At 32.1% G+C, this 25841-nt stretch overlaps 3 protein-coding genes across 11 annotated transcripts in view; 2 read left to right on the top strand and 1 right to left on the bottom strand.

Annotated features, from left to right (window-relative positions):
* LOC126733595 (uncharacterized) overlaps positions 1–12258 on the bottom strand; it is a 54757-nt gene extending 42499 nt beyond the window's left edge. For all 6 annotated transcript variants that reach the window (XM_050436944.1, XM_050436945.1, XM_050436947.1 and 3 more), the window contains exon 1: positions 12093–12258. In XM_050436944.1, coding sequence (XP_050292901.1) covers positions 12093–12134 — 42 coding nt within the window. In that variant the 5' untranslated portion in view covers positions 12135–12258. The remainder of the gene's footprint in view (positions 1–12092) is intronic.
* The window catches only part of LOC126733602 (uncharacterized), a 189196-nt gene that overhangs the window by 72649 nt on the left and 90706 nt on the right, over positions 1–25841 (top strand). The window lies entirely within an intron of this gene.
* The window catches only part of LOC126733601 (uncharacterized), a 69754-nt gene continuing 56139 nt past the window's right edge, over positions 12227–25841 (top strand). For all 4 annotated transcript variants that reach the window (XR_007659784.1, XM_050436968.1, XM_050436967.1 and 1 more), the window contains exons 1-2: positions 12227–12390; positions 12455–12698. Coding sequence is in view for 3 of the 4 variants with exons in the window: in XM_050436968.1 (XP_050292925.1) it covers positions 12355–12390; positions 12455–12698 (280 nt within the window). In the remaining variant the exon portion in view is untranslated. The remainder of the gene's footprint in view (positions 12391–12454; positions 12699–25841) is intronic.

Here is a 25841-nt window from a genome sequence, read left to right as displayed (position 1 = left end):
TGTTTTTGTGTAGTGTGTGTTCTGTTTTGTGCCAGTTTTCTTGGTTTTTTAGCCAACATCGCTTCCCGCCAAAATATGGGTTTGTCAACAACTGACGTAAGAGAGATAAAATCCATTATCTCTAGTGTTTTTCACGATAAATTTCTATCGGATGTTGCAGAAAAAGTAGCAGCATTAATAGGGGAAAAGTTCGAAAAACAGCTCGAATCCCAAAACAAAGAAATATCAACCCTAAAAACTGGATTACGTCAGCTACAGGACGAAAACAATCAACTCCGATCCCAGATAGAGAATCAAGAACAAATCATGCGCAGCAACAATATTCGGATTTTTGGTTTAAAAGCTGAACAACACGAAAACATCCGAGAAAATGTATTATCCCTGCTAAATAATAAACTTAATTTACATATCAATACCACCGAATTAAAGAAATGCTACAGAATTTCGCAAAGAATTCCCGGCCAGCAGTGCTTGTGCGGTTTTCAAGTGATGATGTTCGATCGGCGGTACTTAAAAATAGAAAAATGCTTAAAAACACTGGTGTCTTCATTAAAAAAGATCTGACTAAGACACGGCCGACTTTATTAAATCAAGCAACGGACCTTTTTTCTAACAAATGTGCGTGGGTGTCAAATGGCAACATTTATGTCAAAGCAAGTGATGGTTCCGTTCATCGTGTGAGATCTGAATGTGATTTAGTGGGGCTAAAAAATAGGCGTGAAAAGGACTAATACATGTGAATAAAATGACAGGTACTTTCGTAATTATTTGGTTGCTTAAAACTCTTGTTTTTGGATAACTTTGCGACAAACTAACTTCCTAAACTTCTTAGTTACCTTTTTTTTTCTTTTAACTCTTTTTTTTATAATCTTTGTTACATATAGTTTTTTTTCCATAACATCTCTTCAAACGCACTATTTAAGTTTTTTTTTTCTTTTATTTTTGTTTGTACTTATTTACTCGGGTTCTAATATATTATATATATTCCTTGGTAAAGGTTTCACATATAAAACTGTAGGTCGCTGTTGGCTCATTTTGATGATTTTTCTGCGGAATACTGTTCAGGGGATTTTAACCTTATTGCAATTACATAGTCATGGCTGACTCGCGATATTGATAGTGATGCTGTACGCATCCCTAATTATCAACTAATAAGAAATGATCGACAAAATTATAGAGGTAGCGGTATTGTTGCCTTTGTTCAGAGCAGATTAACTTATGAAATTCTTTTGTCTGAAATGTATGAATTTTTAGAAAGCCTTTGGTTAAAAATTAATATTGATGGTGACCCGCATATTTTTGGAATAATTTATAGACCTTCAAATTCTAATATTCAAAGTTTTTTCTTAACATTAGAGGAAACACTAATTGATATGTTTTCTAGTTTTAACCATATAACCTGCCTCGGGGACTTTAATATTGATGTTTCAAAAGCTTATGACAACCATGCGCGCCAATTAATATCTTTGTGTGAGACTTTTAATCTAAAGCAGGTTATAGCTGAGCCGACTCGTATTTTTAATGGCACCAGCTCTATTATCGACTTTATTTTTACTAATCAGCTAAATATTTTAAAAACCTGGCATTATTAACTCTACGTTTTCCGATCACTTTGGCATTTTCTTTGAATTTAGTGGTATGGTGCCGGAAGTGCTACCTAAAGTCGTGACCTATAGACCCCTAAAAAATATAAACTTAGATAACTTCCAGGCCGATCTAGAGGCCATTCCATTTCATCTTATATATCAATATATCAATCTATTGACGACAAAGTAAAATTTTTAAATTCCAACCTAATAAAATTGTTTGATACCCATGCTCCTGTTAAAACATTTACAGTGCGAAAAAAGAGAAACTCTCCTTGGTTGACAGACAATATAAAACTTCTTCAAAAACTAAGAGTTAAAGCGCTAAAAGATTTCAAAACAAGTAAATTGTCTGCAAAGTGGGAGTATTACAAGCAACTTATGAACTATACCACCACAGCCGTTAGAGCAGATAAAAAAGCTTTTTATAGAAATAAATTTAGGAACTGTACATATGAGGAAAAATGGAGTGAATTAAGAAAAATATTACCTTGTAGGCAAAAACAGATTCCTGGAGCTTTTAAGAATCCCGATAATTTCAACAATTATTTTGTTGACAGCAGTAAGGTACCTAGCAGCGATAATAGTCAGGAAATAATTAATTTTTATAAAAATAATTCCTTGTCCGTTTCAAATTTATTTTTATTTCGCACAGTGAGTTATAATGATATATGTTCTATTTTATTTAGCATTAAATCCAAAGCATTTAATATCGACAATCTTAATATAACATTAATTCATATGTGCTGCCCTTTTATAATACCTTTTATATTGCATATAATTAATAAATGCATTAAAAGCAGCTATTTTCCCAAATGTTGGAAAGAGGCCTTTGTGATGCCGTTGCCAAAGGTAAATAATCCAACAGATTTTAATCAGTTTAGATCCATCAGTATTCTGCCTACATTTTCAAAAATTCTTGAAAGAATCTTAGACACTCAAATTCGAAATTTTTTAAATGCTAATGATATTTTGACCCCTAAACAGTCTGGGTTTAGAAAGAACTTCAGTTGTGCTTCAGCAATGGCGGATATTATTGATGTATGATGTCAGATCTAGGGATGATGGTATGATTTCTGCCCTTGTTCTATTGGACTATATGAAAGCCTTTGATTTTGTTAATCACGAAATTTTAAAGTCTATATTCCACTATATAGGTTTTTCTGATAAAGCTATTAATTTTATTAATTCTTATTTAAGCGGTAGGGTGCAGCGAGTCAAGATAGAGGAAAATGTATCTGAACCCTTGGAAGTTAATAATGGCGTGCCTCAGGGTGGTATTTTAGGACCCTTATTTTTTATACTTTTAGATTTTATTTTTATTTAAAAAACTACCTTTACCATTTTTATGCCGACGATGCTCAGTTGTATTACTCTTTTCTGCCAGAAGATGCTAAAAATGCAGAAGCACAAATTAATCAAGACTTACAAGCCATACGTGATATTTCTTCAAAGCATTTTCTAAAATTAAATCCTTCTAAGTCGTCTGTAATGTTTATTGGTAATAAGCAAAAAATTAACCATATTTTAAACAGCAACACTATTAATATTAAGATGGTGCTAATATTCCTGTTGTAGATAATTGCAAAAGTTTGGGCTTAATAGTGGATAGTGATTTGCGATTTCATCAACACGTTTCTAATGTTCTAAAAAAAGGGTATTTTGCTTTAAAATTAATTTACTTGCATAGGCATTATCTAAGTGAAGATATTAAAAAAATGTTGTGTGACTCTTTAGTGCTGTCACAATGCAATTATTGCGATGTTGTTTACGGTTGGTGCCTAGACTATAATGACAGGTGCCGATTGCAAAAGCTTCAGAACTCATGTAGTCGCCTAATTTTTGGCATACGCAGATATAATCGCGTTTCCCATAGACTTTCCGAGCTGGGGTGGTTAAATATGCAAAATCGTAGGGTTGCTCATTCACTTACTTTCTTTTATAAAATTCTTAAATACCGTAGTCTACCTTACCTATACCTTAAGATTACTTTTAGAAATGATGTTCACCATTTGGGCTTAAGAAAAAACACAATTCATATTCCAAGACATAAGACTCAATTATTTAAAAGGTCCTTTTCCTATAATTTTGCATATCAGATGAACTCTTTGGGCATAAATTTTGAGTTGGGTTTGGTGTCTGTTCAGACTTTTCGCAGGGGAATGATGGTGCGTCTGATAAGTCAGCAGCTGTCTGCGTAAAATATTGAAGGGTCAATATTGTTAGTTTGGGTATGGGTGGAGACTGAAAATTTGTGTTTAGTGTGGGTAACTAATGTGCGTGTTTTTCTTTTTTTTTTTGGTGAGAGGTACTATGTTAATGTTAATGTTCTAAATTTTTTGGAATCTGCCTTGGCAGAATTCTGAATTTGTCGGCCTTTTATTTGCATAAAATAATAAATGTGTATTTCTTTCTTTTTTTTATGTAGGTTTATAGGTTTGATAAAAACATATATTGACTTTTAGGTTTATGCAAAGCCCTTAGTTGGAGAACCGAAATCGAAAATTTCTAAAAAAATCAGTATGACGGATAAAAAAAATTTAACGAATGTTTAAAATTGATGGAGAAATTATTGATTTAAAGGTTTATTCTATAATTTTCTTTATTTTCTACTCTATAATAAAATTTATTAAGAAAACTGAATCGAGAATCCAAAAATCATTGTCGCGGTAAAAAAAATTACGATTGTTTAAAGTTAATAACAAACTGATTCAAAGGCTTTGTTTGGGAAAATTTAATCAAAAACTCCGAAAAATTCACTACGGCGGATAAAAAAAAATTACAAATGTTCAAAATTGATGAGAAATTATTGGTTTAACTTTTTTCTTGTGTCACTTATTAATTGTGATAATAAAATAGAAATTTTCTATTGATGAATAAAAAATTTACAAGGAGCTATTTTTTCTTTAAAAAGTTAATTAAATCAATAAAAACATATTGATTTAAGGGGTTTATTTAAAGAATCTGATGTGAAAATTTAATAGAAAATTCCAAAAAACTGACTATAACGAATAAAAAAATATCAAATTATTTAAATTGATGAAAAATTTGTGAAAATAAAATTAAAAAAATTATATTGGTGACTATAAGATTAAATGATGATTTGAAAAAAAAAAGTTGATAAAATTGATAAAAAAATATTGATGCAGAAACTTTGAGAGGGGAAAATTGAATCAAATATTCCAACAAGTCACTAGGGTAGTTAAAAAAATTACGAGTGTTCAAAATTTATGACAAATTATTGAGTTAATTTTTTTTGTGCCGCTTCTTGTGAAAATAAAATCGAAAATTTAAATTGGTGGTTAAAAGATTCAAAATAACCTTTTAAAAAACAACAGTTGATAAAAAGTAATTGATTCAAAGATTTATTGAAAAGCTCTGAAAATAGCGAGTAAAAAATAACAAATGTTCTAAATTGATAAAAAATTATTCATTTAAAATTTTAATCAATAATTTTTTATTTAACTTGCAAGAGTGAGAGTGTACAGTGTACGCGTAGATAAAATAGTAGACAATTATAAATTGCGAGAAGCGATTTGTATAACGTTTATATATTTTTTTACTAGCAAAGCGCTTTCTTTATATTCTTTACATTTTTTTATTTAAAAAATATAACTTCAAGACTTCACTAGAATTATCACACTTACGACTCAAAATAAATAATAAAAAACAAAAATTACAAAGAACTCTCTTCCTAAAGGGGTCAAAACAGAAAATAGGTGGACAAAACTTATTTAAAATAAACCAATTTAGCTAAACGTAAGTTACAATTTAAAAATTAACAATATTTGAACAAGTTAAAAGTTCAGACAAAGAAGATAATAACCATCATTTAAAAGACATATGACAGACAGACAGGGTGTCCATTTAATACCGCGGTGCTCGATTGCGGCTTAATCTTGAATCGTAAAAAAACTTTAATAGAGGAAATGTTAATTATGTTAGAGAGGCTACTTTTTAAAATTAATTTGGTTGATACCGGGTGTCCCAAAAAAGCGTGGTATATAATTTGAATTTTTTTTTTGTAAATGGAATTAACTATTTTTTTTTTCTGAAATGGGAGTCTCATTTGACTCTCTCGTAAACCTTAAAACAGTTTTTCCCTAAAATGCGACGTTGCCTATTTATTACCTATTTAAAGAAATTTTCACGAAAATTAATATTTTACTTAAATTTTAATATTTACCACGACGTCTTTATCTTTTTGAAAAATCTATGTAGAGTTCTTGGCTAAGTTCATTTTATTTTTCGAAATTCCAAAATTTATTTTTTTTATACAATTATTTAAAAATAAAATTATAAAATATTTAAAAAAATTTAATTTTTATAAATTTATTTATTTTATTAATTTTTATTCAATTTTGCGCTGATTTTCTAACTAGAAGTCTCTGTATCTAGTAACGCGTTTTGATAGAGCATTCTTTTCAATTTGATACCAATAAGTTTGCCTTTATCTCTAACCGTTTTCTCAAAACATCAGGAAAAATTACATATTTTTTTCAAAGGCATTATAATGTTTATTTTTACTTGAGAATGATTACAACATACTGGAAGCGTAAAGTACAAAAAATAAACTAGAATAGAAACAGTTTTAAAGGAAAAAATCAAACTGACATTCCCCACATGGTTGTGGAAAATCCGAAAATTAGAGTAAGACAAATAAGGACTTATAAATAAAGAAATCGTCCATAGGAAAATGCCACAAAAAATAATATCACATTATAAAAAACGTTCTATCACAAAAATTGCTCAAAATGTCTACCGTTGTGCTCCAAACACAAATCAGCCCTACGTGCGAAAGATCTTCTAACTGCATGAAGCGTAGCAGGCGTAAAACGTCTAAAAGACCCGTACTGTATACCCTTCACCATCTTTCCTAGTCGTGGGTGCAATATGATAAACTTCGGGTTCAACACTTTCCCACAAGAAGAAATCCAGAGGCGTTAATTTCGGTGATTTAGGAGATTAACCAGTTGGACCTATCCAGTATAAACTTTAATAAATATGTACACAAAAGTTAATTTTAATAACTAACATAACCTTGCTATGCTACATCAACTACCATGCTACATCTATTACCAAATTGGTGTGTGATGTGTTCCCTGACATTTGTTCTGAAGTAAACTGGTGCACCGTTCAACTTTAGCTACATCTAATGCCTTACAAAGTCGGGAAGATCTTGGATCAAGCATGGAAAATCTTCTCTTAAGAAATTAAGAAAAACTTCTCCTATTACACGATCGTTAAAAAAATATGGACCAATAACAAAATCTTGTAATATTCCACCCCAAACATTGATGCTCCATCTGTGTTGAAAATTATTGATAAAATCTCGATGGGGATTTTCTGTATCGTAAAAAGTTATGTCGGTTTACAAAATCATTTCTGTGGAACGTACATTCATTAGTGAAGACCACAACGTTAAAAAAGTTCTCGTTTTCTGCTGCTTGAATTTGTGCCCATTGACAAAAAGTTATTCTTTTTTCAAAATTATGTTCGGTAAGTTATTAATGTAATTGAGCATGGTAGGGTTGATATTTGTTTTTTTTAAACGTTTTCCCATAGACGATTTCGATATTTCCAAGTTTTTACTTATTAGTCTCATGCTAATTTGCGCTGTTTCTACAACCGATATGCAGATTGCCAGTTAGTTTTCTTCATTTAAAATTGTTTTCATTCTAGTTTGCTTTTTGTACTCTACGCTTCCAAAATGCTTAAGTCGTTCTTTTAATTTCTTCAGCACTCTATCATCAGAATGTCGGTGATTAGGAAAATTTTCCTAATAAACTCTTGAAAGTAAAAAATAGTTTCCAAGGCATTCGCCGATAACGTAAATTATATCTACTAATTCTCACTGAGAGTAATTTATTTTGACACAACAAAGAATAAATGAACCAAGGCCAACTTTTAACTTGTAAGAGAAAAATATGTTATTTTGAAATGAGATTTGCATCAGGAATTAATATTACTTGTCTTTACTACTATTATTTTATTATCTTTATTACAACTATTGACTTTTTTCTTACTAAAAACTGTTCGAAATAGAATTGAACTCCATAAAATATTTATTAATTGATTTCTGTCGTTCTGTCGTAAGTGTCGTAATGTCTATGAAAAAAATATGTTATTTTTCCTTTAAGAATAAATTTTGAAAAAACGGTTAGAGATAAAGGTAAATTTGTTGGTATCAAATTGAAGATAAAAGAACGGTCTATCAAACCGCGTTACTAGACACAGGGTATTCCATTTAAAAAAATAGCATAAAATTGAATTGAAGATGTCATTATTTGAGTAACGATTTCGATCACCCTATTTGTAAAAAAAAATAGATTTTGGAATTTCGAAAGATAAAATGAACTTAGCCAAGGACATAGATTTTTCAAAAAGATAAAAACTTCGGTGGTAAATATTAATATTTAAGTGAATCATTGATTTTTGTCAAAAATTCTTCAAATTCTTTACAACTAGGAGCGTCGCATTTTAGGGTAAAACTGTTTTAGGGTTAAATAGGGAGTCAAATGGAACTCCCATTTCGGAAAAGAAATATAGGGAGTTCCATTTAAAAAAATTCAAATTATGTACCACGCTTTTTTGAGACACTCTGTACCAACCAAACTAATTTTAAAAAGTAGCCCCTCTAACTTCGGCCCCAATGGGACAAATAAATCCCAACATACATTTCATAACATCTGCTGGGCGCTATCTGTCCCGTTTTTAATGGAAATTGTCATTAGCGGGTATTTTAAAGATTTCAATTTTTCGACAGGCAGCGACACGCTTTTTGGCGGTCATTCTGATTGTAAACGCCGAAAAGCGAGCACGTTGTTGGTTTTTGACACTGTTTTTTTATAAATTTGATAGTTTTTGTGTGGTTTTTGAAACAATCTGTTTAGGTAAGTTCAGCACGTTCAGTTTTTTTGTTTTGGTTTTTGCATTTTGGGTGTAATATTTGGCTATGGGATATATTATGTGTCCCAGTGGGTTTTCTGATAGGGTGATTTACATCCCAATGGTATTTTACAGTATGTCAAGAAAGAAGTTGACTAGGGCAGAGCTTCAAGATCTTGCTGACAATTTAGAAGAGTTGTCATCCGGAGAAGAGGTACAATCCCCTCTGTATATAAAGAAGACCCATTCCATAATAGTGAAGAGTCCGACGAGTTGTATCAGCTCTCGGATACTTCGGACGAAGATAGTGGAGACATTGAAAGTGATGCAAACGAGAACTTAACCCAACCCAACGACGGCGTTATTTCTGCTGAAAATTCAGATCAAGAGGCTGAAACTCCTGTTACAACTGGTAATATAATTTGGTCATTACCTACAGATACCTATGTCCCAAGACTTAGCATTCCAAATGAAAGTCAATGTATCATACATCCTTTAATTGCTGCTAATGCCTCCCCGCTGGACATATTCACTAAAATTTGCCCTCGAAGTTTATTTACTTTTATTGCTGAGTCTACAAACCAGCGAATCAAAATTTACAAAGAAAATAAAAAAAAGCAGGCGACTTTCACTGATGCAGGGAAGATTATGATTACTATTGGTTGCACATTAGTTATGTGTTTCAATAAGGTGCCAAAACTTCGCCATTACTGGTCATCGCATCCATCTTTGGGAAACAAGGTCACCAAATCGGCCATATTCAAAAACAGGTGTTTGTTTTTACTATCCAAGCTTTATTTCAATAATCCAGTCAAGCCAGAAGGAGCCAGTAAGATTTACTATGTACAAGAGCTTCTATCTTGCTTCAAATATACGTTTCGGAAATATCGATCCGACAGTACAAGTCAAAGTATTGACGAGAGCATGGTGGGCTTCAAAGGAAGATCTTCACTGAAACAATATATGCCACAAAAACCTGTGAAAAGAGGCATAAAATTATCGTCTAGATGTGATGCCAAAACAGGATATACATACGATGCGAATACAAGGACGACGTTGAAAGGAGCGGAACTTTAGGCGAAACTGTTGTAAAAAAAATATGTGAAACTATACAAAATCCAAACGTAGTTCTGGCCTTTGATCTTTGATTTTTTACATCAGTCCGTTTGATGGATTCCCTTCAATACCCAGCTGTGGGAACAGCCATTATTACAAGAAAAGACATGCCAAAAAAATTCATCGAAAAACGAAAAATGTCTAGGGGTGAATGCGAGTTTTTATCAAATCAAACAAACTTTATTGCGATCAAATGGCAAGATACAAAGCAGGTTATTCTTTTGAGTAACTGCCATACCCCTGATATGACCTGTGTGAAGAGAAAAGACAAGACTGGGCAGAGAGTTGACGTACCATGTCCCACTGCTATTGCATACTACAATGAAATCATGGGTGGTGTGTATCTGGCTGATCAGATGAGTGGTGTGTATGACTTTGGCAGAAAATCATGCAAATGGTGGAAAAAAGTATTTTATCGACTTTTGATGATTGCTGTTGTTAACAGCTGGGTAATATATAATGACTTACGTCGTACCCAAAAAAAGATACTCTTACTGGAATTTTTATTTACCTTATCAGAGGACCTAATCGAAGAAGGACAACGACAAACTTCAGTCAAACTTCGAAGAAACAGTTGTGAAAGGCCATCAAAGAGATCAAAATTAATGAATAATGTGGGTGATCACCTTCGAATAGAAACATCGAAACGGCAAAGATGTGCTCGTTGCGCTCTTCAGAAAAAATAACGTAGAACCACTACTATTTGTGCAATGTGCGATGTAGAGTTGTGCAAGCATTGTTTTGCGCTTTATCATTCATCCTAAAATAATTACCTTTGCGGGTTGTCTTTTTGTGAATAAAAAAAATAAAAATTTTGAAATACAAAAATGTGTTTTTTTTGGCCCCTAGGGATATTTATAACCCACCTAAAAATCCCGCTGGGATATATTTGTGCCACAATTTTTTGCTCTCCCTGTATATATTTTTTTTTAATTTTAACTAGTATATATTGTCAAATGATCTCTTAAAATACCATAACTCGCAAAAACATCCTTAAAATCATTAAAAATAAAATTGGGTCCCAAAGGGTTAATTAATATTCCCCCTATTAAAGATTTTTTCCGTTTCAAGGTTTAGCCGCAATCGCGCACGTGCACGCGCACGGTGGATGGATGGACACCCTGTATAGTCTTTTGAATGATGGCTATTGTCCTCTTTGTCTAAACTTTTAAATTGTATAAATATCGTATATATTATTACGTATAATATTATGTTTTGACCCCTTTATGAAGAGAGTTTTTTGTTATTTTTGTTTTTTATTATTTTTTATTTAAGTGTGATAATTCTAGTGAAATTTTAAAGTTATATTCTTTACATCTTTTGGTGACGTTACACTTTAAACAAACATTTATTAAACATTTTTAGAAGATGAATTATACTTTGTTTTGTTTCTAATTGTCTATCTTTCCTTTTAAAGTGCGGAAAATTCAATATTATTTATGTTTTTTTTAATTGCCGGTAATTTATGTACGGTACTACTTTTCGATGCGTAGGATGATATTTCCCATATTTTCAGGTTTAAGTTCGTTCTGTGCATGCGTCAACTACACGTTGCTGGCGGTAGACGATCGGAATTGGCCGATCAACCGAACCAACGCCAGCGCCATATTTAATTTATTCTTGTTTATGTTTTAGTTTTTTCAAAAACCACAAAAAAAAACAAACTACAAGCCACTTGGTATATACACAAATAGGTATAGGTTAGTTTGGGTTGGGTTGGGTTGGGTTGGGTTGGGTTGGGTTGGGTTGGGTTGGGTTGGGTTGGGTTGGGTTGGGTTGTTTTCCTCTAATTATCCTGGAGCGAGCGAAGTGAGTGGAGGGCAATATCAATAGGTGGATTAACTTAAATTGTTTTCGTATTTTTCTCAAAGAGTGCATATATTTTTACATCTACTTTAGTGGAATGTTATACATAACTATCAGTTACACCTCATCCAGCACCCCTTTTCACTCCACCATCCAGTAATTATGAAATTTTAGGTTAGGTCACATTTAATTTTTTTTTTAAACGCCATTTTTCCGCATTATTTTCTTTTCATTTACACTATATAAACCCTCTACTCTATATAAAAAACATAAAAAACGTTTTTCCAATGTTTGTTTAAAGCGAAACGGACCCCATCTTTTAGGTGGCACTGATGATGGCTATGTTAGCCGAAAGCGCTTTGCTAGTAGAAAAATATACACACGTTATACAAGTCGCTTCTCGCATTTTATTGTCTACAATTTCTTATTTAATTAAAAACTTGAATTGGCGGATAGCTTACTGTTTTCAAGAGAAATGTTACTAACTGATAAAAAATTATTGATTTATAGGTTTTTTTTGGATAGAGAATTATTAATGTATAATAGCCGGTAAGAAATTATAAAAATAGCTTAATGCAAAAAAAAATACTAAAAAGAGCGTGGCGTGCGCATGCCCTGTACGTATTCCCTATGATGAAACGAGTCCTGAATAATAATAAGACTGTTACGACCGCACAAATCAAAATCGCTACTTACGGGAATGTTGATCGCCTTAACATTTCTGATTAATGAGTTCATCACAGCGAATTTTGTAAAACATGAAACGCGAACACAAAAATTGACGACTAATTTGACAGAATGATTTTTTTTGATTGTCGCTACCACAAGTCGCCCACCTGGACCCCCTTCCCCTTTTGTCACCCGCTTACGACACTCTTATTACCTGAGCGAAAAAGTCAAAATTTCTGTCAGTTCTAGTTCGCAATAATTTTTTTTATTTTTTCAAAATTTTCGTGCCATGTACTTCTTGGTGAAAAACATACAGTCATGTACGGTAAGTGAAAAGTGCGCAAACACCCCGTTTCGATAACCATGATGAAAATTTTTGTTTATTTCAGCGATTTAGGGGTCCAGATAAACTAAAACTTTATCCAAACGGGATTCTCAACGTCGATTATTTATGGAGGAACATTTCGTACTTTATCGTTCATCCGGAACAGATCAGACAGAAATTAAAGGAGCGGGACGCGCATATGCTCTGCCAGTTTCTAGATTCTGAAGAGTATAAGAATAAGGTCACTAAGTTTCTGGAAACTCAGGATAAAATTTTATCCAAGGATTTTACCGCTTCCTCCATTACAGGTAATTTTAGTTTTATTTATGAGCCTAAAGCGTTAAGAGGAAATACAGATTTAGTTCCGGCCTCATGGCTTATGCATACATTACGTCAACAATGAGCACGTTTCCTTAGAAGCCTTTATAACTTATAATATAAGCTCTAAAAGTTATTTTTTGTAAATAAGGATTACGGATTACGTGCTATCTTGGGAAAATTCTAATTTTACATTAAGAATATGATTAATATTCAAAGTAATGGCTGATAAGCGTGTTACTTTACACAAATTCTGAACGCACCTTAAATTAGCGAACATACTTCTTACGTCATTTTGTTAAGCGTTTGCTCAACGTTGCCACCTTTAACGCTATTTCTGTTTTATTTTTTCTTTTATTTTACTAGAGAAAATTAAAAAAGGTGTGGCAACGTTATATAAAGTTAAAAAATCTACACGTTTTACGGTAGCGTAGAGACTTCCCATGTTCAGGTTGCAACCTTGTTAAGGGTCTCTAATAATTGGTTTTTTATCCTTTTGTTGCTTTAACGGTATATAAATAAAATAGCCATTTTAGATTTTTAAACTCAACTTATTATTTAACAACAATGATAATTTAATGTAACGTTAAAGAAAATCATTAAAACGCACCCTGTTGATTTAGTTGAAAAAGTTGATTACTTGGCTTCGATTTTGCTTAGAGTTTGACTACACTTGCAACGTTGTCACGTTTAACGCAATTTCTTTCCAAAAGCTGCACAAAAAAAAATATTTTTTTCTTCAAAATATTTGGCGATTCAAAAATCAAAGCTTTATCTATTTTAACGTTTTACGTTAGCGTAGCTAAGGAACTGTCTATTATTAGTCTGACTTACACTACATTTTTCCAATGTTCGTATATAAACTAAGGATCTATAATATTTACTATCTCGTATTTTGTATTTTATTATATTTACTGATGTACCTATATTTATTTAAAATAGGAAGCTATTCAATTTTTTTTAACTCTAATAGCGAATATATTTAACGGTTACCTTAATTTAACGTTACTTAAAAAAAGCATTGAAATCGCACCTTATTCGCGAATAAATATTATGCAAATTTACTTAGACCAAATTTGATTATTTTTTCCCATTTTGTTTAATGTAAAGGTGACGCTGTCTTACAACGTTATTCCGTAAACGCAAACGTTAAGTCAAAATAAGTTTAACAACACTAAAGGAAATCTTTGATATTTTTTAAATTTTACATTAACGATACCAAGCTTGGACAAACTTACTATTATTAGAGACATGCTACAGTTTTTCGCAATATTCGCGTATAAGCTTTGCTAATTGTCTTTAATATTTTTTTAACTTGTATTCTTGTATGTACCCGTTATTATACAGTGCTTTCATTTCAAAATGATCCACCCTTAATAACTTTCTTAAAAAAAAAACACGTCAAATTAGATATACAGGGGGACGTTTAATTATGCATTTACTGAAGTTCTGTCGATCACCTCCTCACCTCCCTTACTCACTTTAATATGTCAAATGGGAACCCCCATCGTATGATACATCATAGTAAGGAGCATAAAATTCTCTATTCAACAGTACCAAAAAAAAATTAAATCGGTAAATGTGTAAGCAAATAGTTAGCGAAAATGTCTAGAAATAATGAATATTTTATTTACGCCAAACTTTGGTATGTCAAATGGCTACCCCATGGTGTGATACATTATTTTAAAGGGCATTTATTATGCTATCAATGGTTGTAAAAAAAATGGATTGACTAAGAAGCAATTAAAGTGTAAATCGGTAGGGTAGAAAAACAAATTTAATTAGTTTAACAAATTTATTTTATTAAATGTTCAAAATGCGCGCCGTTATTAGCAAGACTTTTTATTCTCTTAAGTAGCCCCAAAGAAAAAAGTCTAGTGGGGTTAGGTCCGGAGACCGCGCAGGCCATTCGATTGCACCACCTCTGCCAATCCACTTTTCTCGAAAATTTTCATCAAGTCACTCTCGAACTACGAAAGTGTAGTGCGCGGGAGCTCCATCCTGCTGAAAATGTATATTATTTTAATTCAGTAATATAGCACCATGTTGATCTACTTGATTTTCCATAGATTGGATGATGGAAGGGTATATTGCATTTTCTAAAAGGTTTAAATAAATTTCGCCAGTCAAATTTTCTTCCAAAAAAAATGGCCCGATTATTTCATTCCCATAAATTCCTGCCCAAACATAAATTTTTTGGGGATATTGGGTATGGCCTTCCCGAAAAACATGCGGATTTTCATTATCCCAGTATCTACACTTATGTCTGTTCACCAGGCCATTTAAAAAAAAGGTCGATTCGTCACTGAAGCAAATGTTCTTTAATAAATGGGGATCGTCGTCAATTCGCTGGCACATCACTGCACAAAATTGAATTCTCCTATCAAGATCATCTTCTCCGAGTTCATGAAGAATATGAATTTTATAAGGAAATAACTTTTTTTTTTTTTAATTTTATGTACGGAACCAGTGGAAATATTTGTTAGTTTTGCGGCCTTTGGTATAAACAACTAGTACAAAGTTGGATTCATAGCAAATTGTCCTAGTACTTCAACTTGGCATGCTTCATCGACAACTCTATTTTCATATTTTTTCTTATTGCAAATCGATCCCGTCACTTCAAATTTTCGTATCAATTCTAATACGTATTTATGGCTCACGTTTTTATCTTGATATCTTTCATTAAATGCTCTCGCGATTCTGCGAGCACACCGATCTTGAGCTCCATAAAGGAAAATTATTTCTATTCTTTCGACTAGCGTATACACCATTTTATTAACTCGATGTTTTAACTAAAATTGAAAAATTGCACGCGTCAAACTGATAGTTTTAACAATAATAAATCGCCTGCTTTTTAAACGCCTTAAAAATGTAAGGTATTACAGTGTTTTTTTGTACCTATTAGGTAGGTTTCGCAAAAAATATAAGTGAAATAAATACACATACAAAGTTATAAGACTGCAAAGATTTTTGCAAAAAATTTGAAGACACTCTTTTTTCTCGCAAATAACGGTACACATTCTTTACTAAAAAAAATAAATAATTTGCTTGAACTAAATGTGCTGTGTGTTACCACACATTTTAACTTCTAAATTGCTTGTATTTTTTTTTTTTGATGATCTATTATAAAATATTTAAGAATTTTAAAATGATGTAGGTACCACACTAAAAGTATTCATTTAAAATACCAAACTTTGGCGTAAATAAAATATTCATTATTTCTAGACATTTTCGCTAGCTATTTGCTTACACATTTACCGATTTAATTTTTTTTGGTACCGTTGAATAGAGAATTTTACGCTGCTTACTATGATGTATCACAGGATGGGGGTTTCCATTTGACATATTAAAGTGAGGTTAGCTGGAAGTGAGGAGGTGATTGACAGAACTTCAGTAAATGCATAATTAAACGTCCCCCTGTATATCTAATTTGACGTGTTTTTTTTTTTTTTTTTTTTTTTTTTTTTTTTTTTTTAAGAAAGTTATTAAGGGTGGATCGTTTTGAAATGAAAGCACTGTATAAAATAGAGTGCTGGTAAATCTTTTAACTTTAATTCCTTAATAAATTTAACGACTACTTTGATTTAACGTTACTTTTACGTGACGTAGACTTGCTTGTTGTTCCGTTAATGCAAACGTTAAATCAAAAGAGGTTTGGTAACACCTAAGAGAGATTTTAATATTTTTTTATGTTTTACGTTAATGTTACTAAGCCTGGAAAAACAGTCTATTATTAGAGACTTGCTTTATTAACTGAGACCTTTGCTAGACTTGCTTATTAACTGCAGTCTTTCTTAATATTCGGGTAAAAACTTTGCTAATTATCTCTAATATTTATTCTCTTGTATTTTTATTGCTGTAACGGTATTTAAATACTACAGAAACCTACTGAATTTTTTTACACTTTATTTCCTTAATAACTTTAACGATTACGTTAATTTGTCGTTCCTTTTTCGTGACACTGACTTGCAATATTGTTCCGTTAACGCAACCGTTAAATTAAAAAAAGTTGACAACACCGAAGATATGTTAAGTTTTTTTTTGGTTTTATTTTAGCGGTACCGAGCCTGGAAAAAGTGTCTATTATTAGAGACTTGCCATAGTTTTTCTCTCATTCTTTTATTGCTGTATCAGCGTTTACTGAACCATTAGTTTTTTAACTTTAATGTCTTAATACATTTATCGAAAATGTTAATTTAACGTTACTTCAACGAAACTCATTAAAAAAGCATAGTTGCCTATTTTTTCCCATTCTGTTCAGTGTTTACATATCGCTGACTTACAACTTGTTCCGTTAACGCAAACGTTAAATGAAAAGTTTGAAAACACCGAAGAGAAGCTCTAGTATTTTATACGTTTTACGCTAGCGTTACCAAGCCTAGAAAAAGTGTTTATTATTAGGAACTAACTTTCCTCAGCTTTTTTCTCTTTTCGGGCATAAAGTTTGCTTTCTATGGCTTTTTATGTATTAAATTATTATAAAGAGCTATTAAACTATTTTTTAAGTTTTATTCCTTGATATATTTCACGGCTACGTTAATATAACGCTACTTTAAAGAAATTTATTAAAGACGCACCTTATTTGTGAAAAAAAATGCAAATTATTTGACTATTTTTCCTCATTTTGTTCAATATATACTCGACGTTAACCAACGTTTTCCCGTTAACGTAAACGTTAAATCAAAAGAAGTAAGAAGAGTATTTTTTACATTTTACATTAGGGTGACCAAGCCTGGAAAAACCGTCTATCATTAGAGACTTGTCGCAGTTTTGCTCCATATTCGGGCACAAACTTTGCTAATGATCGGTCATATTTAGACCTAGTTTTTTTTTATTGCTGTACCTGCATTTAATTAAAGTAGAGAATCTTTGAATTTTTTAAAATCTTAATTCCCTTATAAATTTAAGACTACGTAAATTTTACGTTTTAAATTTAAAATTTAACACTTTAGAGTAGTAGAGTTTCTCGAACTTTATTTGTTAAAAAAAGTATGAAAATTTAATGCGACGATATTTGATTTTTTCCCATTTATTTAGTGTTTATGTCACGTTGACTTGCAATCTAGTCCCATAACCGCAAACGTTAAATCTAAAGAAGCCTGACAACACCATTTAACGTTAGCGTTTCCAATCCTAGAAAAAACTGTCTATTATTAGAGGCGTACAGCTGTTTATTCTATACCATGCATAAGAGCGCATTTGTTAAAGATCTCTAAAATATTTATTCTATCCATTTTCATAAGTTTTAAAAATGTATGCATTTGCGGATTTATTGGTGATGTTTACGTCATCTTGTTTAACGTTTACGTGGCGGTTATTTCCAATTTTGCCACTCTTAACGCTTACTACATATTATTTACAGCAAGTTATATTAAAAAACTTTATATTTTATATTTAAATGAAAGTTTTTGATTAGATAAAATCTATGACAGGCATATAATAGGCATAATATCTCTATTATTCATTGCAAACGGTAGAAGAAACGTATTAAAATTAGAGAGATTCAACAAAATAGGTTCATTCTTTAACGTTAATAGTACAATTTGCTTATCGTTGCCGCTGAAACACAAATTTTTTACAATTACACACTTGGTTATTTTTTATCCATTTTGTGTAGTGTTTACCGGACGTTAAGTTATCCCGTTAACGCAAACCTTAAATCAAAAGTTTGAGAACAACGAATAGAAGTAATATTTTAGTGTTTAACATTTTTTACGTTAATGCTATCAAGCCCGGAAAAACTCCCTATAAACCTCTAATAGGAGTTATAGGACAACAACCAGCATTTGCTTTTTAAAAAAACAAATTTATTGAGAACAGGGACTAACTAACTTACAACTAACTTGATTGATAGATAATGACTACATCGATTACTATATTAATTATTAACCCTCTTGTCTATTACATTATATTTATAGGTTCTAAAAATGATGACAATACAAACTAAGCTATTTCTAAATAAAGTATGCAGGGTCGGCATAAGATGGCGGGTTGGTACCCGTAATTCCTCCCTCCTAAGAAATGAGCCCAGGGGTGAATTATATGACAATATGGCTCGGATTCTGTAGGGTTTCTTCGTCGTCACTGGTCATGGTGGTGGTTTGGTTAGGATGTTTTCTTTTGGTCTGGATTATTTTTCTTGTCTTTCTTAGCGACAGGAAGGCGGCTACAGTGGTCATCAGGATATACAGAATGATGGCCCATACGCTAACATTTATTATATGGACAGGTCCTTGGCTGGTTTCTTCCATTTTCTTGGCTTGGATGTCCATCATGGTTTGAATGTTCTTAAGTTCATCGAAGTTTAAGCTATTGAGTTTAAAGGGCTGCAAATCAATAGCATTAGGGCGAACATTTAAGTCTAAGGTCAGCTTGGGTAATTCAATGTTGTGAAAATGGGTGTTTGTATCGTGGAAACTTCTAATCTGGAAGTCTTGAATTTGTATGGTGCAGCTAGGGTTTAACTCAAGGACAAGGGTGCCTTGGATTGGGATATTTTCTTTATTATGACCACATTGTTGGACAGCTACGGTTTTTTGGGGTGAAACAATTATCCATTTTTCTTGTTCCAGCTTCTGGATTTTCAAAGACTTGACCTCGGTTTGAATGGCTCGACAATTTGAGGGATGTTTTGAATACAACATCATTTGTGCTTCACATGGCGGATCCTCGGATACGCTCAGAGGACTGTTTTCTTTGCAGAGGTAGATTTCTGTGGCTACCTCTTGACATTTGGTATTGAACAGTACATATGAGTGTTCATTTAGGATAAGGTATTGACTTTGAGGGATAATTATTTGGTAAATGGAATTTAAGGGTACGGGCAAAGGGTGTAGGTGATATAGAACATAATTTTCAAGTTCAACTATAGGTACCTCTTATAAAGAATATTTTGTTTTCCTTTGTCTAACCCTTAATTTTAAGAATTTTTTCGAATAGTAAAATGTTCTCTAAAGTTGCCGCAAATGGTAACTTAGTTTTACTTAAGTTAGGGCCAATTAATTTTATTTCATTTAGAAGTTCTTTTGGGTCGATTATTGAGCTGTGAAATATATTTAATTTCGAGAATGTCATCGCTATTTCGATGTTATCCAAGATATTGTATATATTTTGATACGCATTTATCACTTGAGAGACAAGTATTTCACTTAAAAAGAAAGAGTATGTATTTGTATTATTCAAATTCATTTGTTTAACCACCAATTCTATTTTTTTACACGATTTTCTAAAATACGTTGATTATGTGACAAATTTTTGCTTATGCTTTCGACAAATGTTCGACAGATTTTTTAGATACGGTTACTTGCTTTTTTTTAACGTTTTTTGCGAATTTTGGTTATTAGAGATTTCCAAAATAGCTTTGTCATATTTTTCAGCATCTTCTTGTGCAAGATTACCAGTTATGGATTTTATAATGGAACCTAAACCGTTAATAAGTCCACGTTTGTTTCGGTTGTTAAATAAGGGATTTAATTGTTCAATTTGTAAGTTTACTTTAGCACTTAACGAATTGAAAAGATTATAGGAGTTTAAAAAGGAGTTATTGTCAAAGAATTTATGAATTGATTCTTTTAGTTTTATAAAAGTCTGTTCTAGGTATTTGGTTTCTTGGATTATGTCACTTACGTCGAAAATTTGTACAAAAGACCAACAGTCTGCTGTGTTTTGGGCATTGCCGAGTTTAAGTGGTAGTAGTCCAGGGTTCTGACTGAGGTTATGAAATTGGGGAAGGGCTAGTTCTCTTCCAACGAGGGTGAGGATTCTGTAACAACAGGGGGTTTTCTTAAATCTTTAACGTGAATTGTTGTTACCTTTTTAGATTGTTTATTTTTTACTTTAACTTTATTATATTGTAGTAGTTGTAGTATTTCGTAGGGGCCTTTAAACTTATTGTCTTTTTTGTTTCTAGCGTTGTTAACTATATAAACAGTTTGACCTATTTTAAATTGTGTTTGTTCTGGTCCGGCAGTGTTATGCTTTTCTACGATTTTTCTTTTTGTTTGATCGATTTTTTCTGTCACTTTTTGGTAAATGTGTTTGACTTTTTCCTTGTGATTGTTAACGTAATCATTATAGAATGTGGGTTCTATAATATCGTAGGGATCTCTACAATTAGTATGTCCAAGGGTTAGTTTGAAGGGAGTAAACTTTGTTGTTGAGTGTATAGAATTATTATAAGCAATTATTGTGTAATTGATTAAAGAAGATATATTATCTGATTTATGTTTGTGTCTAAAAATTCGCAGGTGTTCAATTAGAGTCGAGTGGAATCTTTCAACAGGTGAATTAGTTTCATGATGAAGTGGTGTAGTAAAATGTATTTGGATTTTGTGCGCTTTTAGTAATTCTTGTACAGTTTCATTCTTAAATTCGGAACCATTGTCCATTATAATCTTTTGAGGGATGCCATAAAATGAAAAGTATTTTATTAGGGCATTAGAAATTTCGATAGCAGTTTTTCCAAAAATTGGAATTGCTTGTCCGAATTTTGTAAAGGGGTCAATTAATGTTAGGAAGTCTTGATTGTCGAATTTAAATACGTCAATGTGAATTAACTCAAAAGGTTTGCCGACTGTTTCGGTTATAACCAGGGGAACATAAGGTTTTGTTCTGGAATATTTAGTGAGTTGACATATTTCGCAATCATTAATATAGTTTGTAACATCTATTTTCATGGAGGGCCAATAGTAATTTCTTTTAAAGTGTTCTAGAGTTTCGTTAATTCCTCTATGATTACATTTATGTTGGAGTTTTATTAATAATATTTTATGGTCGTATTCTCGTATGTTAGTGACTATTTTTGTACACTTGATTAGTTTCAGTCCAGAGCTATAGAAATTTTTTAAATACACTCTGTTAAAATCTAAATAAAGTGAGTCGTCATAAAAATATAGATAAAAGGTTTTATTTCCGGTGGTGTAGGTTTTTAGTAAATCAAATATTAGTTGGTCGTTTGATTTAGGGATTTTTACTAAAAGAAGTTTTAGATGTTCGAACTTATCGTGTATAACATCAAGTTTGTTTATGGAATGTCTAGAGATGATCATTTGGTGTGGTTTGTTATTTATTATGTCATCTAGTATTTTAATTCCTTCACTAAGATTATCAGGGTCACTGCATGAATGCGGTGTTGCCAAAGTTGGGGTATTGTCAATGACTTCTAAATTCGTGTTATTGTTGGTCTTATGCTGGTCTTATTAAAATATCTTGCAATATTTTAATTTTTGGGAACTTTCGTTGTTCGTTTTCATTAAGGTTTATGGTCGGGTTGGAGTTATAGTTGGTGCTTGTCGATGGTTGCGGGTTAAAGTATTGCGATTCAGGTAGATAAAGGCGGGAATAAATTGTATCATGATTTTCGAGAGGATTTTCAGCCATATTACGCAAAAAATCTAAAATGTCGTTGTTGACTTCTCCTGGATTGTTAATGATGCTTTCATTTTCTAAAGCGTTTATTTGAATTCTGGAAAGGGCATCTGCATTGGTGTTTTGAGTACCTTTTTTATAGATTATTTCGTAATCAAACTATTCAAGCTTGAGGCGCCATCTGATAAGTTTACTATTTGGTTCTTTTAAACTAAAAAGCCAAACAAGAGGACGATGATCGCTATAAATTTTAAATTTATTTCCATAGAGATAAGAGCGGAAGTATTTACATGCCCAAACTATTGCTAAAACTTCTTTTTCAATAGTAGAATATCTGGATTCACTATCATTAAGTGTGCGGCTGGCATAAGCTACAGGTTTGTCATTTGGGACGTTGCCTTGTGAAAGAACGGCTCCTATTGCAAAATTACTTGCATCGGTGGTAAGGATGAATGGTTTTTCGAAATCGGGGTACTGAAGGATAGGGGCATTAATTATCAGTTGTTTACAATGCTCGAAAGTTCGGATAAATTCAGGAGAATGAACTACTTTTGAATCTTTTTTTAAGCAAGCTGTCATGGGCTTAGTTATTTTTGCAAAGTCTTTGATAAAACGTCTGTAATAACCTAGAAGACCCAAAAAGGCTTTAACTTTTTTTGGACTTTTAGGAATTGGAAATTTCTGGATAGCAGATATTTTATCTGGATTTGGTTTGACTCCATTGGATGTAACGACATGTCCGAGATATTGGACTTCTTTCCTGAGAAACTCGCATTTGTCCAGTTGAACTTTAAAATTCGATTCACGAAGTCGTGAAAAAACTTCTTTTAGACGAGAAAGATGTTCTTCAAGGGATGTGCTAAATATTATTATGTCATCGAGATAAACTACGCAGATTTCGTTTTGGAGGTCACGAAGGATGTTATCCATCACTCTCTGAAGGGTGGAGGGTGCGTTTTTAAGACCGAATGGCATTCGACAAAACTCAAAATATCCAGACTCACAGTACAAAAAGCGGTTTTAGAAATATCATGTGGATCCATCTCGATTTGGTGGAAACCATTGACGAGATCTAAAGTGGAAAAATACTGACTTCGACCAAGTTTATCCAGAATATCGGCAATATTGGGAAGGGGGTATTTAACTCCTACAGTGCGCTCGTTTAATCGCCTGAAATCTATAACGACTCACCATTTGCGTTTGCCAGAAGAATCAGGCTTTTTTGGAACGATCCATATTGGACTGGACCAGGGAGAAACTGAATTTCGAATAATTCCTTGATCTAGCATTTTAGAAACTTGTTCCTTGACTTCTTTTTTGTGAATCTCGGGGTAGCGGTAAGTTTTAGTGAAAACGGGGCTTTCGTCTGTTAGGTTTATTTTGTGTTAAATTTGGTTTGTAAAAGTTAATGGGATTTTGTCACAATAAAAGAGAGACATCTTTTAAAAATTAAAGCATAATTTTCTGAGCTTTTCTTTTTCTTCTTTATTACAGTGTTGTAAGCGTAAATTTTTCAGATTTTCTTTTAATAAATTGTCATGTTCGATAGTAAGATTTTGTTCACTTTCCATTTTTTGACAAAAATTTACGTCTAAAGAATTTATTGGTTCAGCGTTAAATGATTTATTTATGTTGATTTTGACGGGGTCTCGTTAGAATTAGTGACCATAGTATAAGCGTAAAAGTTAGAAATGTTTACTAATGCTTTTGGAATTTCTACTCCATTTTCGAAATTTATGTAATCAAAAATTCCTAAACCAGATTCAATAGTCACAGGTAGTTTAATAACTTCTTGCGATCTTGGTGAAATGATTATAGAAAAGTTTTGAAAAAAATTGTTGAAATTATTATTGGTTATTTCTTTTGAATTTTCGAAAATTATTGGAATGTCAGAGTTTTGTGTAGAAAATTTACATTTTTTAAGTCAATTTTAGCGTTTAGTTGTTTAAAAAGATCAGTACCAATCAATCCATCATATTTTTGAGAGAAGCTAAATAAATAAAATTTGTGTAAGCCACGGGTGTCAAATATTTTAAGAATAGGGATGTTAGCAACTTCATCGTGAAAGGAATTGGCGTGTGCCGTCTGTATATTAAATATCTCATTTGAAATGTGATTCCTGAAACATTTGTATGCTAGTTGCGGACTCATCAAGCTTCTCGAGCTTCCAGTGTCAATTAAAAAATATGCTTGTATTTCTGGGATGTACGGTAAATCTGATCTGATATAGTTAAGGTATATTATGTTACGGGTTCGTTGTATGTGGTTTCGTGAAAATTTTGCTGTTCAGATTTATTGTAGGGTTCATCGGAACTATGAGGTAGATGACTTTGATGGTGTGATGAACTATCATGAGGTTCATCGTATTTAATTTCTGGGAATGCACCAGTTAATTGTGCACGTGGCGACAAAATTTCACTGTCATCATCAGAATAATTGTAATATAAATTAATATAGGGGTCATTGGAATAATTATCGGGTTCGTAGTAATTATTTTCTGAATATTCGAGGTAAGCGGTTTCCAAATTATTATAAATAATAGTGTTGCAAGAACTTGTATCCATAGGCTCAAGTAGATTTCTTCGAATAATAGAGCTTGCTCGGGGATTAAAATTATTTGGTCTACTTGGAGGTAAAAAGAGTTGTCTAAAAGTAGAGCTGTTACTACTTCTAAAAAGGTGGGGTTGTGAAATAGAGTCAGTACGAGATCTATTTTGGAAGTTATTGCCTAGATGAACAGGGCCTTGAGGAAAATTTGAACGATTCAAATTTTGGGGAATTGATCCAATACCTTGTGGTACATTAGATCTGAAAATATTTTGAGGTAATGGGGTCGGTTGAGGAGCATTTCTATATGGAAAATTAGAGGTTGGAATATTCGTATATGGTCGTTGTTGAAGTTTAGAAGAATGTGGGAAATTTCGAGGTGGTAAGGGTAGTAAAGTAAGCGGTCTTGAATAGTTTTGTTGAAAATTCTTGCCTTGAGAAAAATAAAGAAAGTTCTCTTCCTCTACGACCAAAGAAATTCCTTTTTCCAAATTGCCAGGGTTTCTTAGCCTAACAACAAGTTGAATTTGGTAAGGTAATCCATTTAAAAATGTTTTAAGGGCAAAATTTTCGTAGTGTGCTAACTTAATTCTACGTTCATTTTCATCTGCAACGGAAGTATTGAGTTTTGAAAATAAGAGTGAACGAGCATCTTGCACTCTCATACCAAATTGAACAGGATTTTCATTTCTACGTATTTTTAATAAAATTAAATCCTGTATCAAACATCCTGAAAAAGCTATTAAAAGTGCGTCTTTAATTAATAACCATGAATTTAAATCTGAGTTAGAGCATATGAGATCGGCTGCACGACCTCTCAGTTTCATTAAAATTGTATCAATTAAAGCTAAATTTATCGGATTACTTAAATTAGTGGCATCTTAAAAGTTTTGAAGTACATGCTCACAAGCAGTGATAACTCTGTTGAGTTGTCTTGGATTGCCATCAAAAATAGGGATATTGTCAGCTTGATATCTGAACATACCAATATCTATTTGACTCATTTTCTTTTTTTCGATAGTAATTAAAGGTAAAGGTCTTAGTTCTTTATGAGAAACGGTTTGCAAAAAATTTATGAACTCGTTGAGTTCTCTTATTTCATGCTCAGACATAAAAGAAATTCAAAAATCTAGTAAAATTTACAATTATTAACTGTAAAAATTGTAAAAATAAAGGTTATAAAAAGGTAAAGCGTCTTTTTATAAAAAAGATAAAAATAA

The sequence above is a fragment of the Anthonomus grandis genome, chromosome 2 (genome assembly GCF_022605725.1).
Source record: "Anthonomus grandis grandis chromosome 2, icAntGran1.3, whole genome shotgun sequence".
Lineage (NCBI taxonomy): Eukaryota > Metazoa > Arthropoda > Insecta > Coleoptera > Curculionidae > Anthonomus > Anthonomus grandis.
This window is presented reverse-complemented; position numbering and strand designations above follow the sequence as displayed.